Source organism: Psilocybe cubensis, chromosome 8, assembly GCF_017499595.1.
Source record: "Psilocybe cubensis strain MGC-MH-2018 chromosome 8, whole genome shotgun sequence".
Lineage (NCBI taxonomy): Eukaryota > Fungi > Basidiomycota > Agaricomycetes > Agaricales > Agrocybaceae > Psilocybe > Psilocybe cubensis.
Window position 1 is genome coordinate 296,845 of NC_063006.1, and position 24,801 is coordinate 321,645.

Here is a 24,801-nt window from a genome sequence, read left to right on the forward strand (position 1 = left end):
CTCGCTGTTAATGCCGATTTCGATGTCGATGTCGATGTCGATGTATACGATGTGGTTGCTGCTTATTTACCTACAGAGCCTTATGCTTGCCTTGCACTCGGTGTGTCTTTTCTAGTCGATGCCTTGTCTTCGTTTTAAACAGGCCTAACACCTTAGAGAAGACACTGTCGGTGGGTTGAAACAGAGATCGTGGGGGTTGGTGGAGGAAAAGAAACAAAATCGGAAAAGTTGAACCAACTGTCGCACGAGGCAAACGCGTTTTGGTGCAGGTGTCACGTGGGGGCGAGTTGTTGAAAGTTCGCACAATGTCGCGCCACGAACTTTCTGATGGCAATCCTTTTCTTGTTCTCCATTAGTGTGCGGTATTGTACCATATACAAGCTGAAAACATTCTTTTTGCTTGAAAAAGGGTGAAGTGGGTGCGAAAACATATGCCTTGTCCTCGGACCTTGATTCTGTTTACGCATGCAAGCATACTGCCTGGCTGTTGCATTTCGATATAATTTAATCAGTTGAGGGCATCTACGGCTCTCGAGCGCAATGTCAAGCTTATGAACGGCACTCTTAATAAATTCTTGAATTCTTTGGCGTAAGGTATGGCCGCCGGCCCTCATTCGGAAGGAAGTCCATTGGAGGTGACATAATTGAGGGTGTGAAATGGGATTTCGTATCAGCAATGTAGCTAGAGATAGACTGAACTCAGCAGTAACAGTTTTTGCTGTCGTGGTATCAATATTCCGAGTACTACGCTGACAGTTCTTACGTATTTCGGGGTACTAGAGGACTCCGTGGCAGGTAAAGGACTAGAAAATGGTTGGGGAGAGTATTAATGAAATAAAAGAAATCAGGCAAAACCCCTGATGCATTTAAACACGCATCATACACGCTGATTGGATTATTAGATGAATGCCTCTCGCATAAAAAGCCTTTGTTCGTAGTTCAGCTACATAGCCTTTCCCTGCTAAATATGTTCCCCTGTCTCTTTCTTTTATTCTCACCTGATCGTTAGGCCAGGCCTGGGGAGGCTCCCCTAAGGGCTTGTCCGTTATTTCGATGATTTGACCCTCAAACCCGAGAGAATTTGGGTCTCAATCCCCGAAACTGGGTTATTTCCAAATATGGTAATTTTTCTCCCCCTACAGAGCGTCAATCAGTCAACACCGAGAAAATTATCGCAAATAGTATGGTAATTCTAATATTTGGGTGTATTTGATGATTTTGGTACATTTTTCTATCCATTTAAATTGAATTTGGGGTGCAAGGATAATCTTTGACCCTGGTAAATGTCCCAATAATCCGCAATTCTGGCCTCAAATCCGCCAGATCCGGACAATGTTCGCAGAAAGTCCCGTCCGCAGACTGTAAGGTTCGCCAAACCTTGAAGCTTGAATGTCCAACCGCGAACCGCGAGCCTTGAGGCGCGAACATTGAACAGCGAACTGCAAACCACAAACTTATTTGTAAAGAACCAATGAAAGCAGCACAATTTTATAGTTACTAGTTCCTGCTATCATGAAGGTTTTCCCCAAACAAGCTTTATTTCAATGATTGAGCGTAAAGAAATCATAAATATATTCATGCACATAAATAAGGGACAGAAATGCGGTCAGCTCTTCCAAGCTTTAGCTACCTCCAAGTATTGGAAATCTAACCAGGAATATAGCCAGCTTGATGCAATCTTGAAACAGGCTTGAGGAGATCCACGAGAAGGGTATGTATTTATTTTGCTTTGCATCTCCCACTATACCTATATTATTCAAGGGAATACGGCTCTGAAAAATCACGACAGTCTACAGCGGTGCATTAACCAGTGCCAACAGTGGCTCTCATGCAGGATCCTGTTTGCATCACAGATTCCATAGCACAAACAAGTTCGTGGTTCCCCGTTCGCGGGTAGGCGAACCGACAAGGTCTGCCAACGAGATGCCCACAATTTTCGTCCTGCAGCCCCTCAAATCCGCGAGAATCTAGACAAGCCTCTAGGGGAGCTTCCCGGGGCCTGTGAGGCCTTGTCTCGAGCAAGTTGTTTGCTTGCCCACCTTTCCACACTCCCAGTTTCTTTTCTGTCCATTTCTCTTTTCTGTTTTGTTATTTTTCAGTCTTTATAGCACACTATTCGGCTGTTCCAGCTTGGGCTCCGAAGGCCCTTCGCGAGAGAAATTCGGCGACAAAAAATAGATGCACTTTTTGCACCGAAAACCCTCAGCTCGTGTCCAAGCCTAGCTTCCACATCTTCATTGTATTCAACATTCCTCATTTCCATTTTTCCTCCAAAGGAGCTCACCCTAAGCCTACATTTCTCACAGACTCGGGTCCAAGGACTCAACGTAAGATATGTTCTTAAAAGACTCGACATGGATGTCGTCTTAACTATTATGTGCCGGATACAGAGTCAATATGAAACCAAGGTTCAATGGAAATCAAAAACATACTCCTATTCCTGCAATGTTTTCAGTAACAGTTCGAGTGCAGAATCATTTGTATCATCAACGTCGTTGCCGAAGTTCGCCGTGAGAAATCATGGCGGCCCATCGATGAGCGGGACTGATAAAAGGTGCGAGATATAAAAAATATGGCATTCCGTTGCCGTCGACGATGTGCTACACTACCTAATGACTATCGTACAAGACGCCGCCCCTTATGCCACATCACTACGAGGCTTTCGACTTCTTGCCTCCCCTTGGTCTTTTCCTTTTTGATGTGGCGGGGCTCCCGGTCCTGAAGAATTACGGCACGTAAGTCACTATCTTATCTGAGATGTAGAATCAAAACACTTACTCCACCACTAAATTGTCCATGCTAACGGGCATTTGTTGACGATCAAATGCCTCGCTAGCCACTGTCCTCTCGGCTGTGACGAGTGGGACAAATCCCCCTTCCTTGGCCCCAGGCTCTGTCAGTGGCATCATGTCATGTTCGTATGACTTCATGAGCGCTGGGGCCCTCGGATTCAAGTTCCTTGGCCTTCCCCTCTTTCCCTCAACCTCTGTGATCCCGGGGCCTCGGATTGTATCCTGGGACTCTGAGAGCCTGGCCTTTTTAGATTTGGAGCCTCTTGTGTCTTCGTTTTCTGACTCCAAATCTTCTTGATGTCTCTTGCGAGACCGCGGCACGCTCTCATCCCTTTGGAAAAAGAAATTTTCTCGTGAGTTCCCATCACAAAATGTTTATCGATAATCGTACCTCCCATTCTCCTGGCCATGCTCTAACACTGGCCCCGCTCCCCACCTGATGTTTACAAATGAATCATGTCAATATCTATGTCAAAGAGAGGAGAGAAAAAACTTCATACCCTCCGTCATTCGTTTGGTCATCGATGTTTGTTTGCTCTACGGGCTCACGTGTGAGCCCGGAGCGGACGTCGTCGCATCCATCGTTGATGGATATCGTGTTGTTAAGTTTTTTCTCCTCTCTTGGCGAGGAGAAAAACATGGATGGATGGGTGATGAAACCCTCACCCGGTTCAAACCATGGCTGAGCATGGTTGTAATTTGTGCGCTGATACTGACTTGTATCTGTGCTGCTCCCTGTCAAGGGAGATGGAAAAGACTGCCTGTAAGTTGACCTCATTTTCAGCCTGAATTGCTGTAATTGTTTTATAAAAAACGAACATCCTATTGCCATGCGTGTTGCGTATGGGCGACTTATCCCATTGACGTGGTGTCATTCGGTCAGTCGCTGGCTGAATCGACTCCTCATATTCCTCTCGCTGCCAACGAGAGGGGCCTGCTTGTCCCGTGGCAGGAATCGAAGGTACTAATAATCTGAAATCATAATAAATGTTCAGTTGAGATATAGCGTATGTGATTTTAGGACTTACGATTCAACGTCATTCCTTCTATCTGAATACATCGTGTTATAGCCCTTGATGTAGGCCTCTACCAGTGCTTCGGCTGATGGTTCCTCGTATCCCTCAAACTCTTCAGGAATTGACTGGTGATTTTCTTGAATTATTGAGTCTGAGGAATTGTATAATGATGGCCAGCTATTCCAGAAGTCGGCGCCACTCGCTTCTGGAGTTCTGTCTGAGCGCCCGGAAATATCACATCCATCGCCTTGTGTGTCGTAGAGGTCGCCTTGCTCTTCAGTAAGGCGTGGTATATTCGACAATACCTCCAAGGATAATGGAGAAGTATCGTCGAGGACATAACTTTCCGATGGGCCAGCCAGAGGAGCATCGGTACCCTCGGTGGCAGCCTGGTCGAGGGGAGCCGAGTCTACAGCGGTATCCCAGTCGCCACTCAATGAGAAAAGGTCGAGGTTGAAGTCGTATGCGTTGTTTGGTGCATAGTCTTGAAGATCAGAAAAGTTGAGGGCAAATGGCATAATTGGAAGGTTGAGTAGTTGAGTTATGGTTTGAGTTGTGAAGTATATGGGGGAGAAAAAATCTGTCGACAGAGAACAATGGTCCTCTAATGTGTGTATGCAAAATCCCAGGCTCCATGTCTTATTCCGTAGAACTGGGCTATGACTCGCGTATACATCGTGTAAATATGACTAAAATCTGATGATCAATTCCCATGCTTTCTCTTCTTCTATAGTCACCGATGTACAGGAATTCGCAGTGCGCGTAGGCCAGACTGCGCTCCGACTTCACAGCCTTGATCATGACATGTTTTAACAACTGAAGTCAACCTCATTTCAAGACACGATGTGATCAATTTTGATCGCTTATATCTTACCATTCGCTCCAGGCGCTACGGATATGATCAATTTCTCCTCGAGGTGTCTTGAAGGATTGAGCGCTGACTCGAATCATCCTCATCGGCAAAAGTACGGATTTGTCCCACTGTCAAAAAGCCTGAGAACATCTTTGACATCAGATAACGATACACAGATCTACGCAGTTACGTTGTTGTGTGCACATCCGTGGGCAATCTGCATAATCTTATCAGTTAGTAAATGTACGTCCGGCTTTCCGGATCCCTATCCCTTCCCCTATCATTGACGCGTCAATCACGACGCGTCGTTCGTACGCATCACATGACTGAAGCCACCAGCATTTGGCCTCATGCTATGGAAAGCCAGAAAAGCGAGGTGCGCAACATAGAATTGGCAGAAAGATGTATCAAACAGATAGTATTATAGAGTATTATGATGTAACAATGTTTGCTGATAGTAATAAAATAGGGATCAAGATATGTCATTAGCTAGTGCTACCTCTGGCGTTGGCTTTGTCAATTAGCGAGCTGAGGATTGAGACAAAAAATGGAAAGCAAGTCATGGACTAAGCATAAAGCTTAAAGCTTAAAGATTTAGTGGTATACCCTCCACTCGACCTCCCCTTTGAAAGGATAGAAATTCTCTTTCCTCATTCCTCCCTTACCACCCTCGAGGACGTCGTCGAACGTGGTTTCGTAGTATATCTGTCGCGCAGCAACCTGAACAAAGACAAAGTTAGTTTTGTGTTTAATCGAGGTCAGATTTTGAGCAATATTCCTTACATCATACTTCATCTCGCAGCTCCTCGCAAAGACGAAATGCGAATGTCTTTTCTCTTTCTCCAACCATCGTCTGACGAGCAGGTTCAGTTTATCGAACCCTTTGGGCTGGAAGAAAGATTAAAATTTAATCAGGTAGGTTTCACTTCAGCAATAGAAAGGGACTTACCACCTCGCCATTAGGCCCAGTCTTGATGACGGTATACCTCGGTTCGCCTCCCCCAGTCGAAACAGTCGCAGAGAGTGCCGAAGGTGGACGCTGAACAGATGCGTACGCAAAACCAGGGTCCGCCTGAGTGCTAGGCAATTCTCCCATGCCACTTTCTCTGAGCGAAGACATATCAAACCAACTACTCCCTATACTCTGAAGTGAAAACCGCTCTTTTGCAGGATGCGGCGTGTCTCCGTCCTTCGTCCGGCCAGGCAATCCCAGCGCCATAATTGCATCCACGTCTTGTACACTCCCTGCATCGTGTGCATCATCCAATGTGTCGGAGTCAGACACGTTTCCCATTCCATCTTCGTCACTGCTACTGCAGGTATAGAAGGATATGATCTCAGGGGCGTCTGCGAAATGCACGCTGAGGGGACCGACGGCTATGACGGTGGGCACAGGAATCGCATCGGGATTGTGAGCGGGATTTGGGGCGACAGGTAGAGAGGCAGCCTTCTGACCGTGACCCTGGGATCGAGCTCCAGTCGGTGCTTGCGCTGAGATTAACTCTTGGACTTTGAACGCTGTACGCAGGTCAAGAGGACGCGGACGCGGTTTGCGCCTGGACAACGCGCGGGGCCGGCGTGGAATTGGAGATCCATCCGCACGGTACAAGTCGCTGTCTTCAGACGACGAAGAAGAGCTCCTTGGTGAACGTAGAGGCGCGCTTCGTGATCTGCGAAGGCTGCGGTGAAGTGTGCGACCTCTCTCTACGACAGCATCAAGATCAGGTTTAGTGGCCGGCTTCGATGCAGTTGAGGCTGCCACGGGCACAGAACCGGTGTTGGCTATTGGCTTCCCTGAAGATGGGACTACGATCGTGACTGTGGTTACGGATGTTTTCACTGAATTATTGGCAGTTTGCCGATCAGCATCGAGCTCGACCGCCGTTCTCGAGGACGATGTAGATGGACTGTATGTCGTGGGGGCACGAGGCACTTTAACCGGTGCCACCTCCTTCAATGAGGTCCTCTTAGGACCGGCAACGCTCTTCACCTTCTCCCCGTGTTTCTTTGGTGATTCTGTGACCTCTGGGGCTTCTGCAATACGTACCGACCTCCTCCTGATCTCACCAATACCAGGCGCCTTTGGAAGCACCTGTACACTTTTACTGTCTTTCATATTTTCCTTATCGTCCGAAGTCTCCTTCGTAAGCGTAACTAGCCTCCGTCGTTCTTCCCTCCAGAATGAACGCGACATTCTCGCATTCGGAGGTTCTGTGCGGTATGGAATCTTGTCCACTGGAACAGCGGTGATATGATCAGCATAGATTGGTGGAGGAGGACCGGAGGGGTGGTTGGACCAGTCGTACAGATATCGGAGGTCGCGTGGTTGATTTTTCTCGGACAACGAGCTGTAAGACGATGGCTCTTGGTTTGGGGTCGTTGAAGATTTTGCAGAAGAAGGAATAGATGATGCATTCGCTACTTTGGACGTAGAGTGCTTGCTTTTGGTTGATTGAGAATTAGAGCTCGCGATCATAGGGAGCAGCTTGTCGTGTTGTGCTTGTGAATTCGGGGTTGCCGCTCCCCTGGTCGAACCACTCCCTTCACGCGTCTTTGAATGATGTGTTGGATTCACCCTGTGTCCCAACACGTACAAATCTGGTTCGTGTCTTCCAAACACGCGTTCAGGAGGCATCAAAAAGTTGGGGTCCATTTCGCGTCTCGATCTACCCCCAGCGCGATTTTTCACCTCCAGGTTCGGTTCCGATTGTGAAAAAATTGCATGGTTATAGAAACCGTCAGAGTCGGGATGTACCTGCACCGTTTTTGCCGAATCAATGACGTCCTGGTTACATGCCCTATACGAGTGCGAGAACCTGTTTGACGGTGGCTCAGTGCGATACGGTATGAGGGGAGTCTGAGTTGTAGTGAGTTGTGGTTGTGGTGAAGGCTTCATGTGTAGACTGTTGACTGGCAAGGAAGGGCAAGATTTGGACGGGATAGGAGAACAAGTTGTAAAGATTCAGTGACGGCCTTTCCATGAACCAGCTTATATATAATACCCGTTGGTGCCATTATTCGATGTATAAGGTAGTATACACCGGTGCCAGTGGGTGGCACGATCAAAAAGTCCAGGACCCGCCGATTCACTGTGGCCCACCTAACGCAAAAATAGAACGAGTCATTGGACCTTCGATATCTGGTTGGTCTCCCGTGAGCCCGAGCCCGACCGTCAACGACCTTGGACGTATAGAAGGGCTCTTGAAGTTGGTTACTCCTGCGAAAGAGCGTGATTACGCGCTATATTGGCCTGACCCACAAATATTAGTACATATTATTAATAAAATTAGCTATATATCAAGAAGGGGGACTCACTTATAAATTGTGTGATAGGCATGCATTGCATCAAGTGCGGAGAGACTAGAATTTCTGTCAAGTTGTGCCAGACAACTACGATGGTCATGAACGAAGGAACGATGGAAAGGAGAAAATGTCGGCAAAAAGGCGCGATTGCTTACTAATCAGAACACAGCCACAGTATCGACAAATTTTCTAACCTCTTTTTTCTTGTTTACTCACCATTTCCTCGAAGTGTATGGCTGCCCAAGTGGGGAAATATTCCCCGTAAACATAATTTGCTTATTTTTGAGAAGTCTGTCAAGAATATATGGCTGCCCAAGTGGGGAAATATTCCCCGTAAATATAATTTCCTTATTTTTGACAAGTGCGTCAAGTATAAAACAAAATTTGCGCGCGGAAACATTTGTTTGGTGCCCAGATTGATTTCAAGGTAAATTTGACGAGTCCGTAAATAAAATTGACTGCGCGGAAACATATTTTTCGCATAATTTGCAAGCTTGAGTGCACTATTTCTGCTCCAAATTATATTTTTCGTGTAAATTATATGCGCGTAAGTACATTTTGTGCGCTGAACAAACCTTTCAATGCGCGGAAAACATTGTTCACAACCATTGATTCTTGCCTAAAGTGACCAGCCGTTATGCCGAGATTATGTAAAATGATCTAAAATGGCACCTCGGCACACCTTAAACGAGTTCAAGTTCCGATAAACCTACACAAAATACATCGCTATTCTATCTATTACTGCCTCGTAGGACGATATAACAATTTGTGTAGTACTTCATATGTAGTATTAGAGCATATCAGGTAGATTTGGGGTCTCCCCATTAGCAGCGCAGCTTGTGCGCCATTTCAGACATCTCAAGCATTGTGTGAAAAAAACCCCATCAATCGTGGGAAAGGCATCAATCAGTGTATTCTTGAGCGCATTTGTGCATTGGTAGAGTCGAAAATGGGAAAGTAACATTGGAAAAGCATGTTGAAATATGTATTACATGGAAATCCACGAGAATAAGTCAAAATATTGCCCACAACCATTGTGTACAAAGTAAAATATTAGCAACTGCCATCATAATTGCGCATCAGTGTCTGTGCAAGAAAGCGACACAGGCGATTTCAAGGCGATTATCTCACATTCCTTGATTAAAGCAACATTAATATATTTCAAAAGAGTGTAGATTATATAGTAATCAATTTGTAATTAAATGAATGTGGGTTAGAATTGCATTACAGAATCCTTGATATCACTTTCTTCAAAAATCCGAAAGGTGGAGCTTGAATTCGTTTTGGTGTGCCGAGGTGCCATTTTAGATCATTTTACATAATCTCGGCATAACGGCTGGTCACTTTAGGCTAGAAGTAGTGCAATTGAACAATGTTTTCCGCGCCTCGAAAGATTTGTTTGCGGCACAAAATGTATCTACGCGCACAGTGTTTATGCATTAAGTATAATTGAGGGCAGTAGAAATTTATGTGCGCTAGCAAAATATGCCCAAAATATGTTTCCGCGCAGTCAAATATATTTACGGCTAAGCTAGAAAACAATCTGCGCACTCAAAAAATGTTTCCGCGCTCCAACTTTTTTTTTTACAAATTCACGCAGTAAGAAAAATACGTAAATAAGTTTACGGGGAATATTTCCCCACTTGGGCAGCCATAAGAATAGAAAATGATTTATGCGCGGAAACATTTATTTGGTTCGCAGATTGCTTTCTGAGGCAGTTTGATGAATCCGTAAATACAATTGTCTGCGCGGAAACATATTTCAGACATAATTTGCAAGTGAGAGTGCAATATTTCTGCCCCAAATTAAATTCAACGTGTAAATTACATGCGCGTAAATAAAATTTGTGCGCTGAACAAACCTTTCAATGCGCGGAAAACATCATTCGAAATGACATTTTCTTGACCAAAGTGGCCAGCCGCGATTGCCTTGATTATGTAAATTGATCCATTATGGCACTTCGGCAGAAGTTCAACGAGTTAAAGCTCCGACTGTCCTGTGCAACAGGTATCTTGCCATTACCATTTTGTAGGGTAAGGTATCAACAACTTTTTGGGCTCCATATATATAGTAACACCTATCTGGTGCTTTGAAAAGCTCCACATTGGTGGTGCAGCTTGTGCACTATCTCAGACAGCCCTGGGACTGTTTAAAAACTGTATATATTGTGGGAATAACATCAATCAGTACGTCTCTGCCTGTATGTTGCACGTCTGTGAAGTTGAGCATGTCTAGATAAGATTAGAAAGTCATATTAAGACAATATTTAATGAGTAAAAATGTAATTAATGGCCAATAGTACTTCATAAATGGCAGTACAAGAAATCGACACTTTGTATTGAATTGCAATTCTAGGTTATGCATTCAGTCGGAGCTCTTAACTCCATGAGAATGTGCCGAAGTGCCAGAGTGGATCAATTTACATAATCACGGCAATCGCGGCTGGCCACTTTGGTCAAGAAATGGTCATTTCAAATAATGTTTTCCGCGCATTGAAAGGTTTTTTCAGCGCACAAAATGTACTTACGCGCATGTAATTTATACGTTAAATATAATTTGGAGCAGAAATAGTGCACTCGAGCTTGCAAATTATGCAAAAAATATATTTCCGCGCAGTCAATTTTGTTTACGGACTCGTCAAATTTACCTCAAAATCAATCCGGGCACCAAACAAATGTTTCCGCGCACAAGTTTTGTTCTATTATTGACGCACTTCTTAAAAATAAGGAAATTATATTTACGGGGAATATTTCCCCACTTGGGCAGTCATAATTGTGTTCACAGAATCATCAAACTGCCCCAGAAAGCAATCTGCGCACCAAACAAATGTTGCCGCGCGCAAATTTTTTTTTATTCTTGACGCACTTTTCAAAAACAAGGTAATTATATTTACGGGGAATATTTCCCCACTTGGGCAGCCATATAAATCAGCTGTATGTATCTCTTTTTACTTCTTCTGGCGGTGCTAGGTACTTCCATATAACTATATGTTTTTTCTTCGATAGTACTATGGCTGTCCGTTTGCACATTTAATGCCAATATATAAGTTTCTTTCCCCTTACATATATGTGTAGGGAGTAAGTGGTCCAATATATACATCATATGATATCCGCAGACAGTCAGCAAGTTACCGAACATAAAGATTCCCAATCCACATATTCAAATGTGTGGCCTCAGATGAAACATTGAGTACCATACATATAGTTTTGGTGCCCACATATATAAGTTACAGTCCCTTACATAGGAAACCCACGCCCTTTCATAAATGTTTTGTACCCTTACACATATCTTACAGGCTCCGTGTATTGTTGATTTTACATATCACCGTCCCAAAGAGATAAAGGCATTTTTCGGCATTTTTCTATGCCGTGTCAGCCTGGACATCGTGAGAATTCGGCAAATGTCGGCCATCGACAAGACACATCTCAGCACATTACCGTTTTTAAGTCAACACACGCTGAGTGAGCAAAAACAAAGTCTTCATACGTACTATTGAAGCATGCATGTATGCTTACTAGAAATGTATTACGTCTTTCTGGTTGGAGCCAAGAATTCACCATTACTGAAGCCTAGCCGGTGTGCTAGGTTTAAATAAGCGTGCAGTTGATGATATAAGTGATAAAGTGCAATAATTCTATTTACAATCTGTTATACAAAACACCTGCAGTAATCAAGACACACTTTTAAGACTTTGAATGAAATCTAATATCCATCCTAGCTTCTCAACGAGTATCAATTCACTGCAAAGCGGGATGCAAAACGAATTCCCACGCGCCTCCGGCAAGGACGGCACGTGTGATAGTCTTCTCGACGACTCTATATCTGCGGAAGAAAGTTTATATAAATGCGGAAGGAGTTAGAAAGAGGGATACTGGCCTTTTTATATATGGGTGAGCTACCTCTATGCTCGTACCTCCCATTAAAACTTAAGGGCATGTAAGTTCAATGACTGGGATGGTTTCTTCCATGCTGGGAATCCATCTGTCTATGACCGGGACATCGAAGTATGTCTTCGGAACCGTGTAGAATTATGACTTATATGTAAGGGAAAAAAAACTTATATATTGGTATTAAATGTGCAAACGGACAGCCATATAGTACAGATTTACAGGATCGACAAATTATCAACAAATTATACGCCCGGTTTCCCTGACTCCTCAGTGCTACTCAGCGCGTCACCGCAGCTTTCTTGGCGAGGCTTCTTGTACAATCTCAATAAAAGGGAGCTGCACACGACAGAAGTTGACCTTGATCGGATAGATGTGAGTCGTATTTCTCGGAAGGAAATACTAGCAATACTGACGATAATGCCATGGCCAAGGATGACCACACAGGGCTCAACCTCGCATGTCCTGCAGGATATATTACACCAGCTGCTACGGGTAGCGCAATCAAGTTGTAAACAGTTGCCCATGCCTGGAGTTGTTTGATGAGTCCCGTTGATGAGGAGGTGAACTAGGTGAGAGAACTCACAAAATTAAACTTGATCCTCCTAAATATCTTCCTCGATAGGTCGGTTAAAATCAACAATGTTCGAAGATCCGATGAAAGTAGGACAAATTTGGCACTGGAAAGCGCGATATCACTTCCAGAGCCCATGGCGACGCCAACATCAGCCGCGGTAAGAGCCTGTTTATAATCTTAATCAGGATTTCGGACTCATCGAGTGTGGTTAGGAATTACCGGCGCGTCGTTGATCCCATCGCCAACCATCGCCACAATCTGCCTTGAACTCTCGGTTCGGGTTCTTTTGCTCTTTCCTCGTCCTGTGCGAGGCAACGTCTGGAGCCATCGTATTTTATCTGCCTAAAGCGGCGTCAGCGACTCATACGTATGGTGTTATTGACAAGAAATACCTTTTGTTGAGGCAGCACCCCAGCAATGACGTTCTCCGATGGGATACCTATTGTCCTCGCAACCGCCCTTGCCGTAATCTCATTGTCTCCAGATATCATCCATGTTTCGATTTTCTGTGCATGTAGTTGTCTGATGACCGCAGGTACCTCATGTCTGATGGGATCAGCAATAGCGAAGATTGCTGCTAATCGCATTGCAGCTGTTTCTTGGGTCCTTGTACATAGAAGCACGACGCTCTTGCCTTCCGATTTGACGCGGTGTAGGAACTGGGATTCCTCTTCACTAGGGATGGCATCATAGCTGCGCAGCCATGTCTCGTTCCCCAGAAAAGCTTCGACGTTGTGTGTAGCGGAATGAGGTCTTTGGATGACAAATTTACCTTTCATACCACACCCCGGCAACTCTTCAATATCATTGCCGTCTATAGGGACAGAGGGCACGTTTTGGTAATACCGTCTCAGAGAAACACACAGAGGATGAGAACTGGCAGAGGCGAGACGAGTGATCAGGGCCGATATCAAAGAATCGTGCTCTGAGGAACAGATCATTTGGTCGGTAACTTTGGGCTCAGTCCCCTCCGTCAAGGTCCCCGTCTTGTCAAAGACGACTACATCAATTTGGGAGGCCTCCTGGAACGCCTCCCCCCCTCCACGCGCAAGGATACCATGCTTGGCTGCTAGTCCTGATCCTACTAGGAGAGCAGTCGGAGCAGCAAGGCCGATTCCACATGGACAAGCAATGACAAATACAGAAATTGCGAACTCCAATGTCCAATACGCTACGCGCACAATATCAGCTTTGTGAATAAAATAGAACATAAAACAAGGGCTCACGCCATCCTCCAGCACTATTGGCTATTACTTCGGGATCCAGGACACCTCCGAGGCCTAAGGAAAGCCAGACAACCCAGGTGATGATGGCAAGCGCCGTCACGACTGGCACAAAATACGACGTCACGATATCAACGACTCTCTCAACAGGCGCCCGCTTCGTCTGGCCTTCTCTAACAGCCTCAATAACCTGCTCCAACCTGTAAATATCTTCAGTCCGGAAAAACTTCAATTTCCCCAAATAATTCGATCCACATACATTGTACCACCATCCAGCGCCTCCACACGCATATCCACTGCGCGCAGCCGGTTGATTGTCCCCACGAATATCTGGTCTCCTCTAGCTTTAACGACGTCCTTGCTTTCCCCTGTCAACGAGCTCTCGTCGAAAAACGTTGAGTCGGAGGAGACGATGATGCCATCGGCTGGGGGCGTTGCGCCGGGCGGCACGCGCACGATATCGCCAACTTCAAGCATATCTACCGAGATTTTCTCGACGCCCCGGGGGTAGTGTGAAGTAGTAGGGTCAGAGGTCTCCTCGGAGGAACCTACGGATTCCGACTTAAGTCCATCTTGTGTGAGCGACTCGGAGGATGTAGGCGATGGCGAGGCCTTTTCGTATTCCTCATTTGAAGTTACCAGGAGCGCGTCGGAGCTTCTCAGTCCACTCAAGAGTGTTATGGCGTTGGCCGCTTGGTGCTTGCTAAATGCTTCGATATATTTTCCTGGTAAAGCGTCATGAGTCAATTTTCAGAATTTCAACAATACAGGCACTTCATGAAGATAGGACGTACCAATGAGGAGAAACATGGACAAAAATCCGACCGAGTCAAAGTAAGTCATAGATCCATCTGCCTCATGTGTCCCATGCACGTCTGTAGCGGCTATGGCAAGTTCAGCGACAGAGGAGAAGTATGCCACAGAGACTCCTAGGGATATCTTGGGAGAACATCTCAAATTGATGCCAAATCTTTGGATAACAAAACGCCACACACTTACTAGAAGATTCATGCTTCCAAATCGCAGGAATCGCGTCGCCCATGACGCCTGGCTTCCTGGCTTCCATAAATGCCATAACTCTTTCAGCGATCGTCGATGGAAATCCTATTGAAGCCAGACTTTTTCAACTATCATGTCTCGTTCACGTTAATGCTCACTTACCATCGCCGAATAAAACATGACAGGAGTAGCCAAGATGAATAGTGCCCACTCCCCTCTCATTACCTGCCCTGCCCAAATCCGTTCCTCGAAATATCGTCTCCCAGGGTTATCTTTCTTTACCAACGACATGTAGACGATTCCAATAATAAGAATGGGTATGCATGCAAGGACGGCTACAACCAGACGTTGCAATAAATTTCGCTGCTCTTTTCGATACATACTGCGTGCCATGTCGTCTGAAGAGGGAGGATGCCATAGCAATATTCTGGAGATTGGGCTGGTTGGAAGGGTATTTGAAAGGGCCTTGATAATTGTACGGATAGTAAAATTTGGTGCGGAAGGCGTATACGAAAAACGGAGGACATTAGCAGGATCTTGTTGATTTGGTGCTTCGATTGTCAATGGGGACAGTGAGGTCAAAGACAGCTTATGAAGCACGTCTGAAGCATCACTTGGTCTGAATCCAAAGGGATATCAGCTAACCTCAACTAACCATTTGTCAAAGGAAATGCCATACACGGTGCCCAAGCCCCTAAATTCCACGGCAACACTCCTGGTCGTTCCCTTGGACATTTTCGCGGCCCCAATTGCCACAATACCCACAATCGTACACTCATACCCAATATCTTCAATCATGTTCCTCACATCCTCCGCGAGCTCCTTGCGCACAATCACTGCCGACGCGCATTTTCCAAGCTGGTTGACCACTATGTCGGTGACGCCAGAGATCTCCGAGACCGCGTCAGTAATCGCACGTGAGCATGCGACGCATGTCATCCCACCCACAGCGAGTTGCAAGGCATAAGTCTGCGCTGGTGGAGAAATAGTGGACATGGAACTAGGGTCGGGAGTGGTGATGTGGTCCTTCGTGGTCGTGGTGAAGTGGTGAAGTGGTGGTCTCTGGACTTAATTAAAAATCCGTGGAGGGAAAAGTCCAGTGGAAATTCTTCCTGCCGTTGTTTGTCGCTAAAATATCTTCTAGTCGGGTTTTGTAATCGCAGCGAAGCCTCGAACTGGAGAGATGGCAGCCTGTAAGTAGCAGCGAGAGGGAAAAGCGACCAGAACAAAAGGCACCGTCTTTATAATCCCAACGTGATACCAATCCTGAATCTTCATCAGCCACATATAAGTCTGCGTAATATTAATAGTCCGAGCCGCATTCTTTCGGTGCGAAGTTTTGAAGCATATATGCCTCACTGAACTCGCGCGGCGTACCAATGGATCGGGATATCCAGTGGAGGTATTCAGAAAAAGCTTCTTTGAAGGTCAGCAGTTAGTTTTCAGGTTCCTCGAGGTCTTCTTTTCTCACTGGGCACTGAGGCATTTTATGGACACCGGCCCTTCATGCTACGCGTACGCATCACTAAAGACTTGCTATGTGACGTGGAAACGGATGATATCGACGTCAAATTGCTATTTTTGCAAACAATCGCGGAGGAAATGAGTAATGTAATGGTCTTGTGCGTACGCGTGTGTGTTTTCGAGGGCTCGGTATGAGTGGGAGATGACTGAAGATGACCACTCTTTGTATTATATATCTCCGATATTAAAACTTAAACTTCAAGTTTTGCATCAGTGCTATTGGTGGATAGCTTTCCAAGACAAATAGAAGATAGGGGTTACAATTAAAATACCCATAGCTCCAGAGTCAACCCCAGGGACTCTGTCATCAGAACGTAATAAAGGCAGCCTCTTACAAGGATGCTACGATACAATGACAATCTCGTATTCCACGCTCACCTCGCCTCGAGTTATTTCTCCACCACTTTCCCAGTATTGTCGTATAAATAGCGTGCTTGGTACGTACATCGGAGACACTCCGGGTAGTGGTGGAATATCGACGGATATCCGATGGTTGTCTTCATGGTAATCATTCATCAAGATGGCTTATGGCCAAGGCAAGGAGAAAATCTGGAGCTTGGGTGTGCGTCAAGGGTAACCGAACCACCTAATCCAAGACCGCCGTGCGAGCAAATGCTGCGGAGGGATCGGAGCAAATATGCCTCAAATGCATCGAGGAGTATCATATTTATGGTCCTTGAAAGGGTTATGTCATAATGCATCTTTGAGATAGATAGATAATCCATTCCTCCCTTCCGACCGTTGAATATTGTCCAAATGACAGGATGAAGATGCAATGGTTCGAGAGGCGTAAGTTTTAACAAAGTTTTAACAAGGATGTTGGTCGATTAAGATTGACCGGTGTACAGTGGTATTCGATCCAGAGGATGTTGTTTAACTTTAAGCACAATACCGATCAGTTCCGCCTGTTGCGTTCCAGATTCTGCCCCATGAAGAGCAACTCCCATTGGTGTTATTCAATCACTCGTGGTGCAAACATATCCTCTACTATCATTGTTTAGTGATCTCCTTGATTGTCGTCAACTTTCTTTATGGAGGAAGCCAGAGTTGGAACATAAGCCTTTCATAGGCCATGGTTCATCACACGTCCAGTCGGACTTGAAAGTGCTTGTCAGATCCGAAATGTTGCCAGTACTGGTCGGTCATGGACCCTAGGAAGTGGTGTGAGACAAAGATGCAGTTGTGTGGAGATTTCCAACAGTCAAGTAGGTTTGGCTGCAGTGTGGCTTCCCGGAAAGACCGAATAGTAACAAGTCGACGTGAAGAGGGTCCAAGAATAACACAGAGCAAGCTAGTTAGATAATGGCAGAGCTGTGCCGACTTTTATCCGTTTAGTTTGTCAAAAAGACTTGATATGCAGAACCGTGTGCATTGAAGCCAAAAGAGCTAAAACGTGCCCTCGTTGAGCAGCTCCAACATTATCGAACGGCATATAATAAGCATTACTTCGAGAACGACGCGTCTTTTTATACTCCCGAGGACGTCAGTTTTCAACTCAGTGTTCGCGGTGTCCATATCCGAGTGAGAAATATATAGCATTCCAGTAGCATGGAGGATGTCATAGCCGCGACAGCGAAAATGCCACAAGTAGTCGTACAGCCGCACTACAGCAGTCTTAAAGATCGGGAAACAGAGTCTGGACAGAGAACCCGGCAGAAATGCGTTCCCAGAGGGCGTATAAAAGCCCTTTGACGGTTGACAGTGCATGTTGAACATTCATTTCACAGCAGAGATCAACTTGAAGGCTCCTCGGTGCATTCATGTTGGTTTTTTTACTCCTGAGATAATAGGAAGATTAACGTTTTAGACACATGTATCAAAGATGTCGAGTATAATAAATTATAATGGAGCCAACCTTCTGAGGTCTGAGCGCCTGATCCCGTGCACGAATACATCAAAACGAGTCTGTGACAAGCCTGTGATGAGTCGAAGACGGAGTCGCTCAGGCAGACGTCCCCCACGCACTTCGGACGTCTCAGGTTGAAAACCAGCAAGACGCCGATGTCAAAAAGAAACACACGCACTCGTTCAACAACTTTTACTGACCAAAGGACCTTGAATGTGTTCCTTCTGGTCGAAACCACGCCGAGACCTCCACGCACCACCTTCCTCGCCCCAGGTTTCTCATCTTCAGATCTCTGTAACAGTACAGACCGAGGTTGTGGCTGAAGGCGTCCTATCCGACATCCCAGAGGAACCAGAAGAGGTCGAGGACACCTTCTCACCCATTGAAGGGGAAGAGGAAGAAGCCGGTTCCTCGCCTGCCGCAGCAGGTTTCATAAATTCCCACGGTTCATTGACTCCGCCACCGCGCCGTCGTCGTCACTCTTGCCCACAACCACGACCGCCATTTTCCTCAACACCGTCCAGATTGTCCTTAATGTCGCTACCACGGGGGAACTATGACCCAAGGAGGGTCTGTTTAAACCCATTCCCTGAGTTTACTCTCGGAAAACATCGTAGAACAGTTGGTGTGTATCTAGCAGGAGCCTTGGTGCGTAATTTCGATTTTAGTGCCAAAGGAACCATATAGCTAACATTGGCACTCTCCAAACAATCGAATGGCATTGAAAATAGTTTGCATTAGCCAACTGGACGTTCCTGGATGCAGCCATTCTCTCAGCACACGCCAAAGCGCCCTATGGTGCCCCGCCAGATGCGGACGCACCCGTGCATCTGACATTCGTGGACTGGATCCCTGGGATCTGCTCTTTGCTAGGATACCTTGTCATTAACCTTATTGACAAGGATCGCATCCGCGGAGACGAAGGTTTTGGTGACTCACGCGCGGTGTGGCGGGCACGGTTATTCTTGTTCATTGGGTTTGCATTGATGGCGGGCGGGCTTGCTGGCAGTGTGGTGCGTTTTTTTTTCGATGATGTGTCAATGCTGTTCTGACCTGTGTCTCTCAAAGACCGTGTTGGTGTTAAAGTACATCTTGAAAGGATACCCCGAGCAGTTCACATACTACGGATATGCCAATGTTTCTCAGAGTGTCGCACTCATGCTCTCCGCAATCGTGCTTTGGATTGCACAGAACACAAGCAGCGAATACGAGTACAATCTCACCCTGTAACTGCTCATCGCGCACCACCCATTTCACATCCATTCAGAACTTTTTACCTATACTTCCGTCTCGCAGCTGTTATCGTTTCTTGATGTTGTATTACCGGATTTTGATTCTCCATTTCAATCACATAGTGCTCAGAATTCTGTCGAGAAATTCTTATTCAGGGACTCAACGTCTACTTGTATAGAAGTATGAATAAAGGTAGTTTCCAACAACTAGCTCACCTTCCACGTTCCAAACTCATTTAATTCTATCAGTAATATGGTTTCAAGGATAAACTCGGAACTTCTATATCAGCCTCTGAACCAGTGTTTCTCACATTTCATCCACCTGGGAGTGGATTACTGATAATTGATATATTGTTAAGACAATCTTACTGCCTCAAGAGTCTCAAGTGCGGTACCTACGAACACACGAATACCATGGTAATAAAGTTATCACGTTACGATGTCATGACTTACCATGTTCGGTTGATTTTCGGGTCTGTTGGATTAAACGTTGAAACCTCTGTCAAACACAGTTCCCAACAGTGGCTTTGTTAGGGTTCGTTCGTTCATAAATTCAGGCACTTTGTTTAAAGAAGGCCGTCATACAAAACGCCATTTTTTGAGGCAAGCATGGAACATTTTTGAAACCATTTACCAGTTCTGAATCCATTCTAGTCTAAAATCGTCTAAAGTCAACGGTCTACTACTGCGTTCCACCACCGAAACCTGCAAACTTTCTGAACTGAGAGTCTTGACAGACTGTAGCCGTTTCATCAAAATCTGATCCTTAGTCGCGGCGCTGTCTCTGGCTCCAGAGACAGCTAGTTCAGGTCCAGCCTGTAGCGTGATTTCGCACAAACAAGAAGGCAGTCGTGAGTGTGCCATGTAGTCGGATCGTTCGTCCAAATTTTTTCCGAATGCTAGAGCTTCTTCAAGCTCTACGACGAATGCGCCCGCTGCCCCCAGACCTGTCACCTTCAAGCTCCGCAGTGATGGGCAAGCATCCTCCAATGACGACATCTGGAATAGACCATGTGGGTTTCGATTACCGTCGAGGTGAAGGTAATTCAACAGCGGGAAGCGACCTGGTGTCGATGGGAACGGATAGAAACCGGAAATAGTGAGATTGACTAGCAATGGAAATGACGTCCTGAACACGCGCGCGATGAGAGAGGTTCCCGAAAAAGGAGACGTGGCGATAAATGTGAAGGTCTTTAACGTAGGGGCTGAAAGCGCGATGAGCCGGTTAATGTAGCGAGTTTCACGATCTGTCAGACTTTTGGGTGGCGATAACGATGTAGGTGAGGCGGTTTTGCACGACGTGTCGGACAAAAAGAGTCGTTCTATGGGGCGTAGGTGTGATGGTATAGAATCAAGGCGTTCCACAAGAGCCATGATTTGTGAGGTTCCGGTTGCACAAATGCTACGATAGAGATAAGGCTTCGTCACTTGGTTGAAATATTTTGATACACTGCTAAGAGTGCGAATAGTGGTACCGTCATCATCGCAAACTAGCTGACAGATGTAGGCATGAAGTTCAGTTGGGAGTGTGTCCATGATTTTAGCGGTTTTTCGGTTTTAGAGCAACAGGAAGAAAAAAGTGGTGAACGGTCGGTCGTCCAATTGCTATAGGATGAATACGACCACCTTTTACCAAATTTACTAACCATGGTGTGCTCAGAAATCAAAAATGGCTGAAGATGGTGCTCCGATGGCGACATCTGGCGACATTGGCATACATCACATGACTTACAGAACGCGTCGCGCGACGCGTTCTGACGCGTGCTTTTGGCTGGGCACTTTACTTTTTCGGAGGAAATAGGCGTTAGGACAGGGGAAAACATTCCAATTTGACGTATGTATGGTACATTCTTCTGAGAGTGATATAGTCTACACTAAGGCAGTTTCTGACGTCAATTGTAGGCTTTGAGGGCAAGTTCCATTGCGGCGTCTATTTCAGCTTTAATTTCATTTCCAACTTTGACCAACTCGGGCTGTATGCCAAATAAATATCAAAAAAGGAATCAGCAATGGACATCATAAAAACCAAAAAGACTGACCGGAGAAAAGGCAATAATAGCAGACCCCATGTCCGAGATGCCAGCGTTCAGACCGTCAAGGTCTCGTTTTATGATAGATGTGGCTACACCAGATGCAACCGACTCGAAAGCGGTTTTCTTTAGAATAATCTGCTCAAGAGCAGATATTATGATTGGCTTTACAAACTTTATCGCTTCCAATATTCGTTCCGCATCTTCCAAGGAGACAGGTAGTGGTTGAACTCGCTATTAGACGAATTATATGACCCTTTGTAATTCAGAAAAGCAAAGAAAATACCTTGACACGAGCAGAGCCTTTATCTAGCGAAGCACGAAGATTGACTACGTCAAGGTGGATAGACTATGAGTGAAACGTTAGGCCATTTATAGACTGCTTCAAAATTCAAAACGTACCAACGCCATAGTCAACGACCCTCCTGTGTCTGGAAAGCTGGATAAAGCTTTCTGGAGCGCTCGTGTTCGAGAAATTATCGTAGCAATGTCTGATTCCACATCGGAGACGGTTGTGACTCCAGGTGTGCTGTAAATAGGGATGACTGAAGCTAGGGCAGCTGAGAGGAAGCTTGAAGCGAACTTCATGTTGCTGAGACTGAGCTAAGAACCACGACGAAGACTCTCCTCTTTCTTTTATAGCGATAATCCTTGCATAACAGATTAAGAGTATCTTGTGGCGCATCAGGCTGATGCATGAGCTCGACTAGCTCGACAGGGTGTCTATAAATAACCAACAGAACTAGTAAATGCGTGTGCCAGTTATAGGCAAGTTTTTATGCGTTAGATCAGGCTACAGGAAGATCCCAGGTTCATTATAAGATTCGAAGACCTAGGAGGCCATAATAAATTCCCTGGATGTCGGTCAATGTCAATGATCACTACACTATCCTCCGCCCCCGTAGTGCATACACATTCCACCTTCACAGAGCAGGAAACCGAGTGCCGTCATTACGGATGTAAAATGGAGATGTCTTATGCACTTAAGAGGTAGATCTGTAAGTAAAATAGACCTCACTACCCCAGCCGAACTTCAGACATGCTTCATTCAACAAATGGCATTAACCGAGATAAAGTTTAACCGAATACCCTTTTTCTTTTCCTGCGTTCTTACACCTCTGTCTTTATACAAGTTCGGTTCCCACCTACCCGGTAAACATGAGCGACTGCATGATAGGACCGATATAACTCTTGTCAGGAGGGCTATTTCAAGAATCCAAATCTTACAGGATAATTAACATGCATGCATGGTACTTACTACGGCATTGGGCCTGGGAGATAGTGCACACTAACGAGAGGGGTTGTGACGGCAATAGATCTAATGATGATGGTCGGGAAAGATAGCTTCTCTCAATCTGACGCGCGGTGACATGCACCGACCATTCTTGTCGTCCTTCTCAGAAATATTTCTTCAGAACAAGTTCGTGAGGAGACAAGACAGTTGTCAATTTCAAATGCAAACCAGTATAGGGAGTGGAACAGCCTATTGAAATCAATCGATATGGTTGAATCTTACTGGATAGTAAAAGGTTTTGGTGGCATGACCTCAGACACATCTTACATTCAAACAAACTGCCGGTCTGCACTGAATTCCGAACGCCATTCTCGTGAGTATGACAATGAGTGAGTTATATCGGGCACAGCAAGCTACCTTGTTCAAAGTATTCGAAGCACGCTTAAATTGGGATGCATATGTCAACACCGAGTTCAGATAAAGGAAGATTCAAAGATAGGTCATATATGTATCTGTCAAGTTTGTTGCTTTTTGAACAGTGTCGACTTGTATACTAAGAAATCTGTGGCTGACGCAATCGCAAGGAACACAAGGGCGCGTGCCTGTTCTCAGACGTCAGGAATAATTCCGTGTAAGTCCGTTGAATGAAACACAGCTGATGAAGAGAGGTCGGTGTTGAGATGTTCCAATCGTCTTAGGTTTACGTTGATACTGGTGATGAGCAAATCCTTATCAGATTTGCAGATTTTTCTTTTTAAATGAGTGTCAAACTTGCCTCTCGTTGACTGGGATTTAATTGACGTTTAGAACACTGATTCTCCGAGTTCAAAGACAAGATTTCAACTTTTAATAGGTCTCCAAAAGTCCAACCATTGAAATTGAGCAGGGTGTCGTGTACTATCGCTGCTATCCCTGTACGTCACCTTCCCCACCATCCTTCCGATCAATGTCGATCCAGGTACATGTTTTTTGTGTGGTCCCCTTGATCGTGGGCTGTGACGCTATAGCCCTAGCCCTGGATTTTAGTTGACAACATCTCCGAGCACATGGGAGGATTGTTATAATTAAAATAGAGGCGGACTTGCAGTGCAACAGATTCCAGACTAACATAAGGCCATTGAAATTGTTGAATCTAACACGACGATGCGACTTGTAGTAATACAACTTATCCGTCTTCCATTCTCGCCTCTCCGGAATGATCAATTATAGCAATGAGCAAATGCTACAGAGACGCGGTTTCAGTCTCATGATTAGCTGCATATTTGGCCTACTATTCGCAGGTGTCCGAAAAGTCATTATCACTCTGATTTGAGTGGTTGATCGTTTATCCTTCCTTGAGCAAGGAATGATATATATATTTAGATTGTCTGTTCATCTGATTTAGCCAATGAATTCGATGTGTTGGCAACACAACCGAACATCAACCGGCCTTCAAGGTTAACTTGAACGCCAAAGGATGTCCAGCACTGACATGAACTGGTGCCCATGCTTTCATCCTCTAATAGGGTAATCGTGCGCAAAATGCCGTCTTTGACCTTTTCTTCCAGGATAAAATCAATACTTGGTAATGATGCATAAAGTTGAATTGGATCCAATGGCTTTAAGTTGATGTAGAATCAGTGGTAGAAACTACCCTTCACAAGAGCATAAGGTACGAATTTTGTAATGTAAGAAAACCTCATACGCCTCTGCATTAAGGATTGTACCATTGACAAGTCCGGCCGCCGGCCAAGAAAAAGAATTCATACGGATTAGGTAGGAGCGAGGAAACGAGGCTGATAAGAAGATAAATAGAGTTCAATAGACGCCCAAAGCCAATTCCTTGGCCCATCTTTCCCAACCACAGCTACGTCCCAGTGCAATGGACTGCGATACCCGCGGACCACATTGAATCCAAAATTGGATGCCGCATGGTGTCAGACACTTCTAGATTGGCTTTGCCGCACGATGGCTTAAGGCTGCTCGGAAATCCTGCATACCTCATGTCTGACATGTCAGCATACTGCGCACCGTTTTCGCCAGACCTTGCACAGAGCTCTCTCATTTCCTGTAACTATTGACTGGTTTCTACGTCGTACTCAGAGTGGAGATACTGCGTTCAGGAAGCTTTCGAATTTCCGAGTTCCGACAATGGGCCACCCGACGGCCCATCAGATTCAAAGGCCATGGGAAAAGGTTCTGTTGATCATGTTGTGCTGAGTTTGAAACGTGTTGCTTCGCAAATCTAGGTTTGTCACCTTTCCCCCACGCTTCTCTCCTTTAACCCTCATCTTAGAGAGCCACG

At 45.5% G+C, this 24,801-nt stretch overlaps 6 protein-coding genes across 6 annotated transcripts; 1 reads left to right on the forward strand and 5 right to left on the reverse strand.

The window, feature by feature from the left end:
- Window positions 1-2,774: 2,774 nt before the first annotated feature.
- Window positions 2,775-4,326, reverse strand: JR316_0008640 (uncharacterized protein; the record flags this gene model as incomplete). The annotated part of the gene is made up of 5 exons (XM_047894353.1): window positions 2,775-3,123; window positions 3,184-3,228; window positions 3,293-3,577; window positions 3,612-3,764; window positions 3,821-4,326. The coding sequence occupies 5 exons, from the start codon at window positions 4,324-4,326 to the stop codon at window positions 2,775-2,777; spliced, it is 1,338 nt and encodes a 445-aa protein (XP_047745812.1).
- A 929-nt stretch (window positions 4,327-5,255) lies between these two features.
- JR316_0008641 (uncharacterized protein) lies at window positions 5,256-7,557 on the reverse strand (the record flags this gene model as incomplete). Its single annotated transcript, XM_047894354.1, has 3 exons — window positions 5,256-5,381; window positions 5,445-5,549; window positions 5,611-7,557. The coding sequence occupies 3 exons, from the start codon at window positions 7,555-7,557 to the stop codon at window positions 5,256-5,258; spliced, it is 2,178 nt and encodes a 725-aa protein (XP_047745813.1).
- Window positions 7,558-12,097: 4,540 nt separating this feature from the next.
- Window positions 12,098-15,647, reverse strand: JR316_0008642 (Copper-transporting ATPase RAN1; the record flags this gene model as incomplete). Its single annotated transcript, XM_047894355.1, has 11 exons — window positions 12,098-12,212; window positions 12,269-12,381; window positions 12,439-12,594; window positions 12,649-12,771; window positions 12,822-13,600; window positions 13,656-13,852; window positions 13,912-14,377; window positions 14,447-14,591; window positions 14,652-14,756; window positions 14,814-15,270; window positions 15,331-15,647. 11 exons carry the CDS (start codon window positions 15,645-15,647, stop codon window positions 12,098-12,100), a joined length of 2,973 nt encoding a protein of 990 aa, XP_047745814.1.
- A 2,908-nt stretch (window positions 15,648-18,555) lies between these two features.
- On the forward strand, window positions 18,556-19,251 carry JR316_0008643 (UPF0220 protein C8D2.02c; the record flags this gene model as incomplete). Its single annotated transcript, XM_047894356.1, has 3 exons — window positions 18,556-18,669; window positions 18,753-19,034; window positions 19,090-19,251. The coding sequence occupies 3 exons, from the start codon at window positions 18,556-18,558 to the stop codon at window positions 19,249-19,251; spliced, it is 558 nt and encodes a 185-aa protein (XP_047745815.1).
- Window positions 19,252-19,883: 632 nt separating this feature from the next.
- On the reverse strand, window positions 19,884-20,789 carry JR316_0008644 (uncharacterized protein; the record flags this gene model as incomplete). Its single annotated transcript, XM_047894357.1, has 1 exon — window positions 19,884-20,789. One exon carries the CDS (start codon window positions 20,787-20,789, stop codon window positions 19,884-19,886), a length of 906 nt encoding a protein of 301 aa, XP_047745816.1.
- A 356-nt stretch (window positions 20,790-21,145) lies between these two features.
- JR316_0008645 (uncharacterized protein) lies at window positions 21,146-21,871 on the reverse strand (the record flags this gene model as incomplete). The annotated part of the gene is made up of 4 exons (XM_047894358.1): window positions 21,146-21,226; window positions 21,293-21,517; window positions 21,570-21,632; window positions 21,686-21,871. 4 exons carry the CDS (start codon window positions 21,869-21,871, stop codon window positions 21,146-21,148), a joined length of 555 nt encoding a protein of 184 aa, XP_047745817.1.
- Window positions 21,872-24,801: the final 2,930 nt, after the last annotated feature.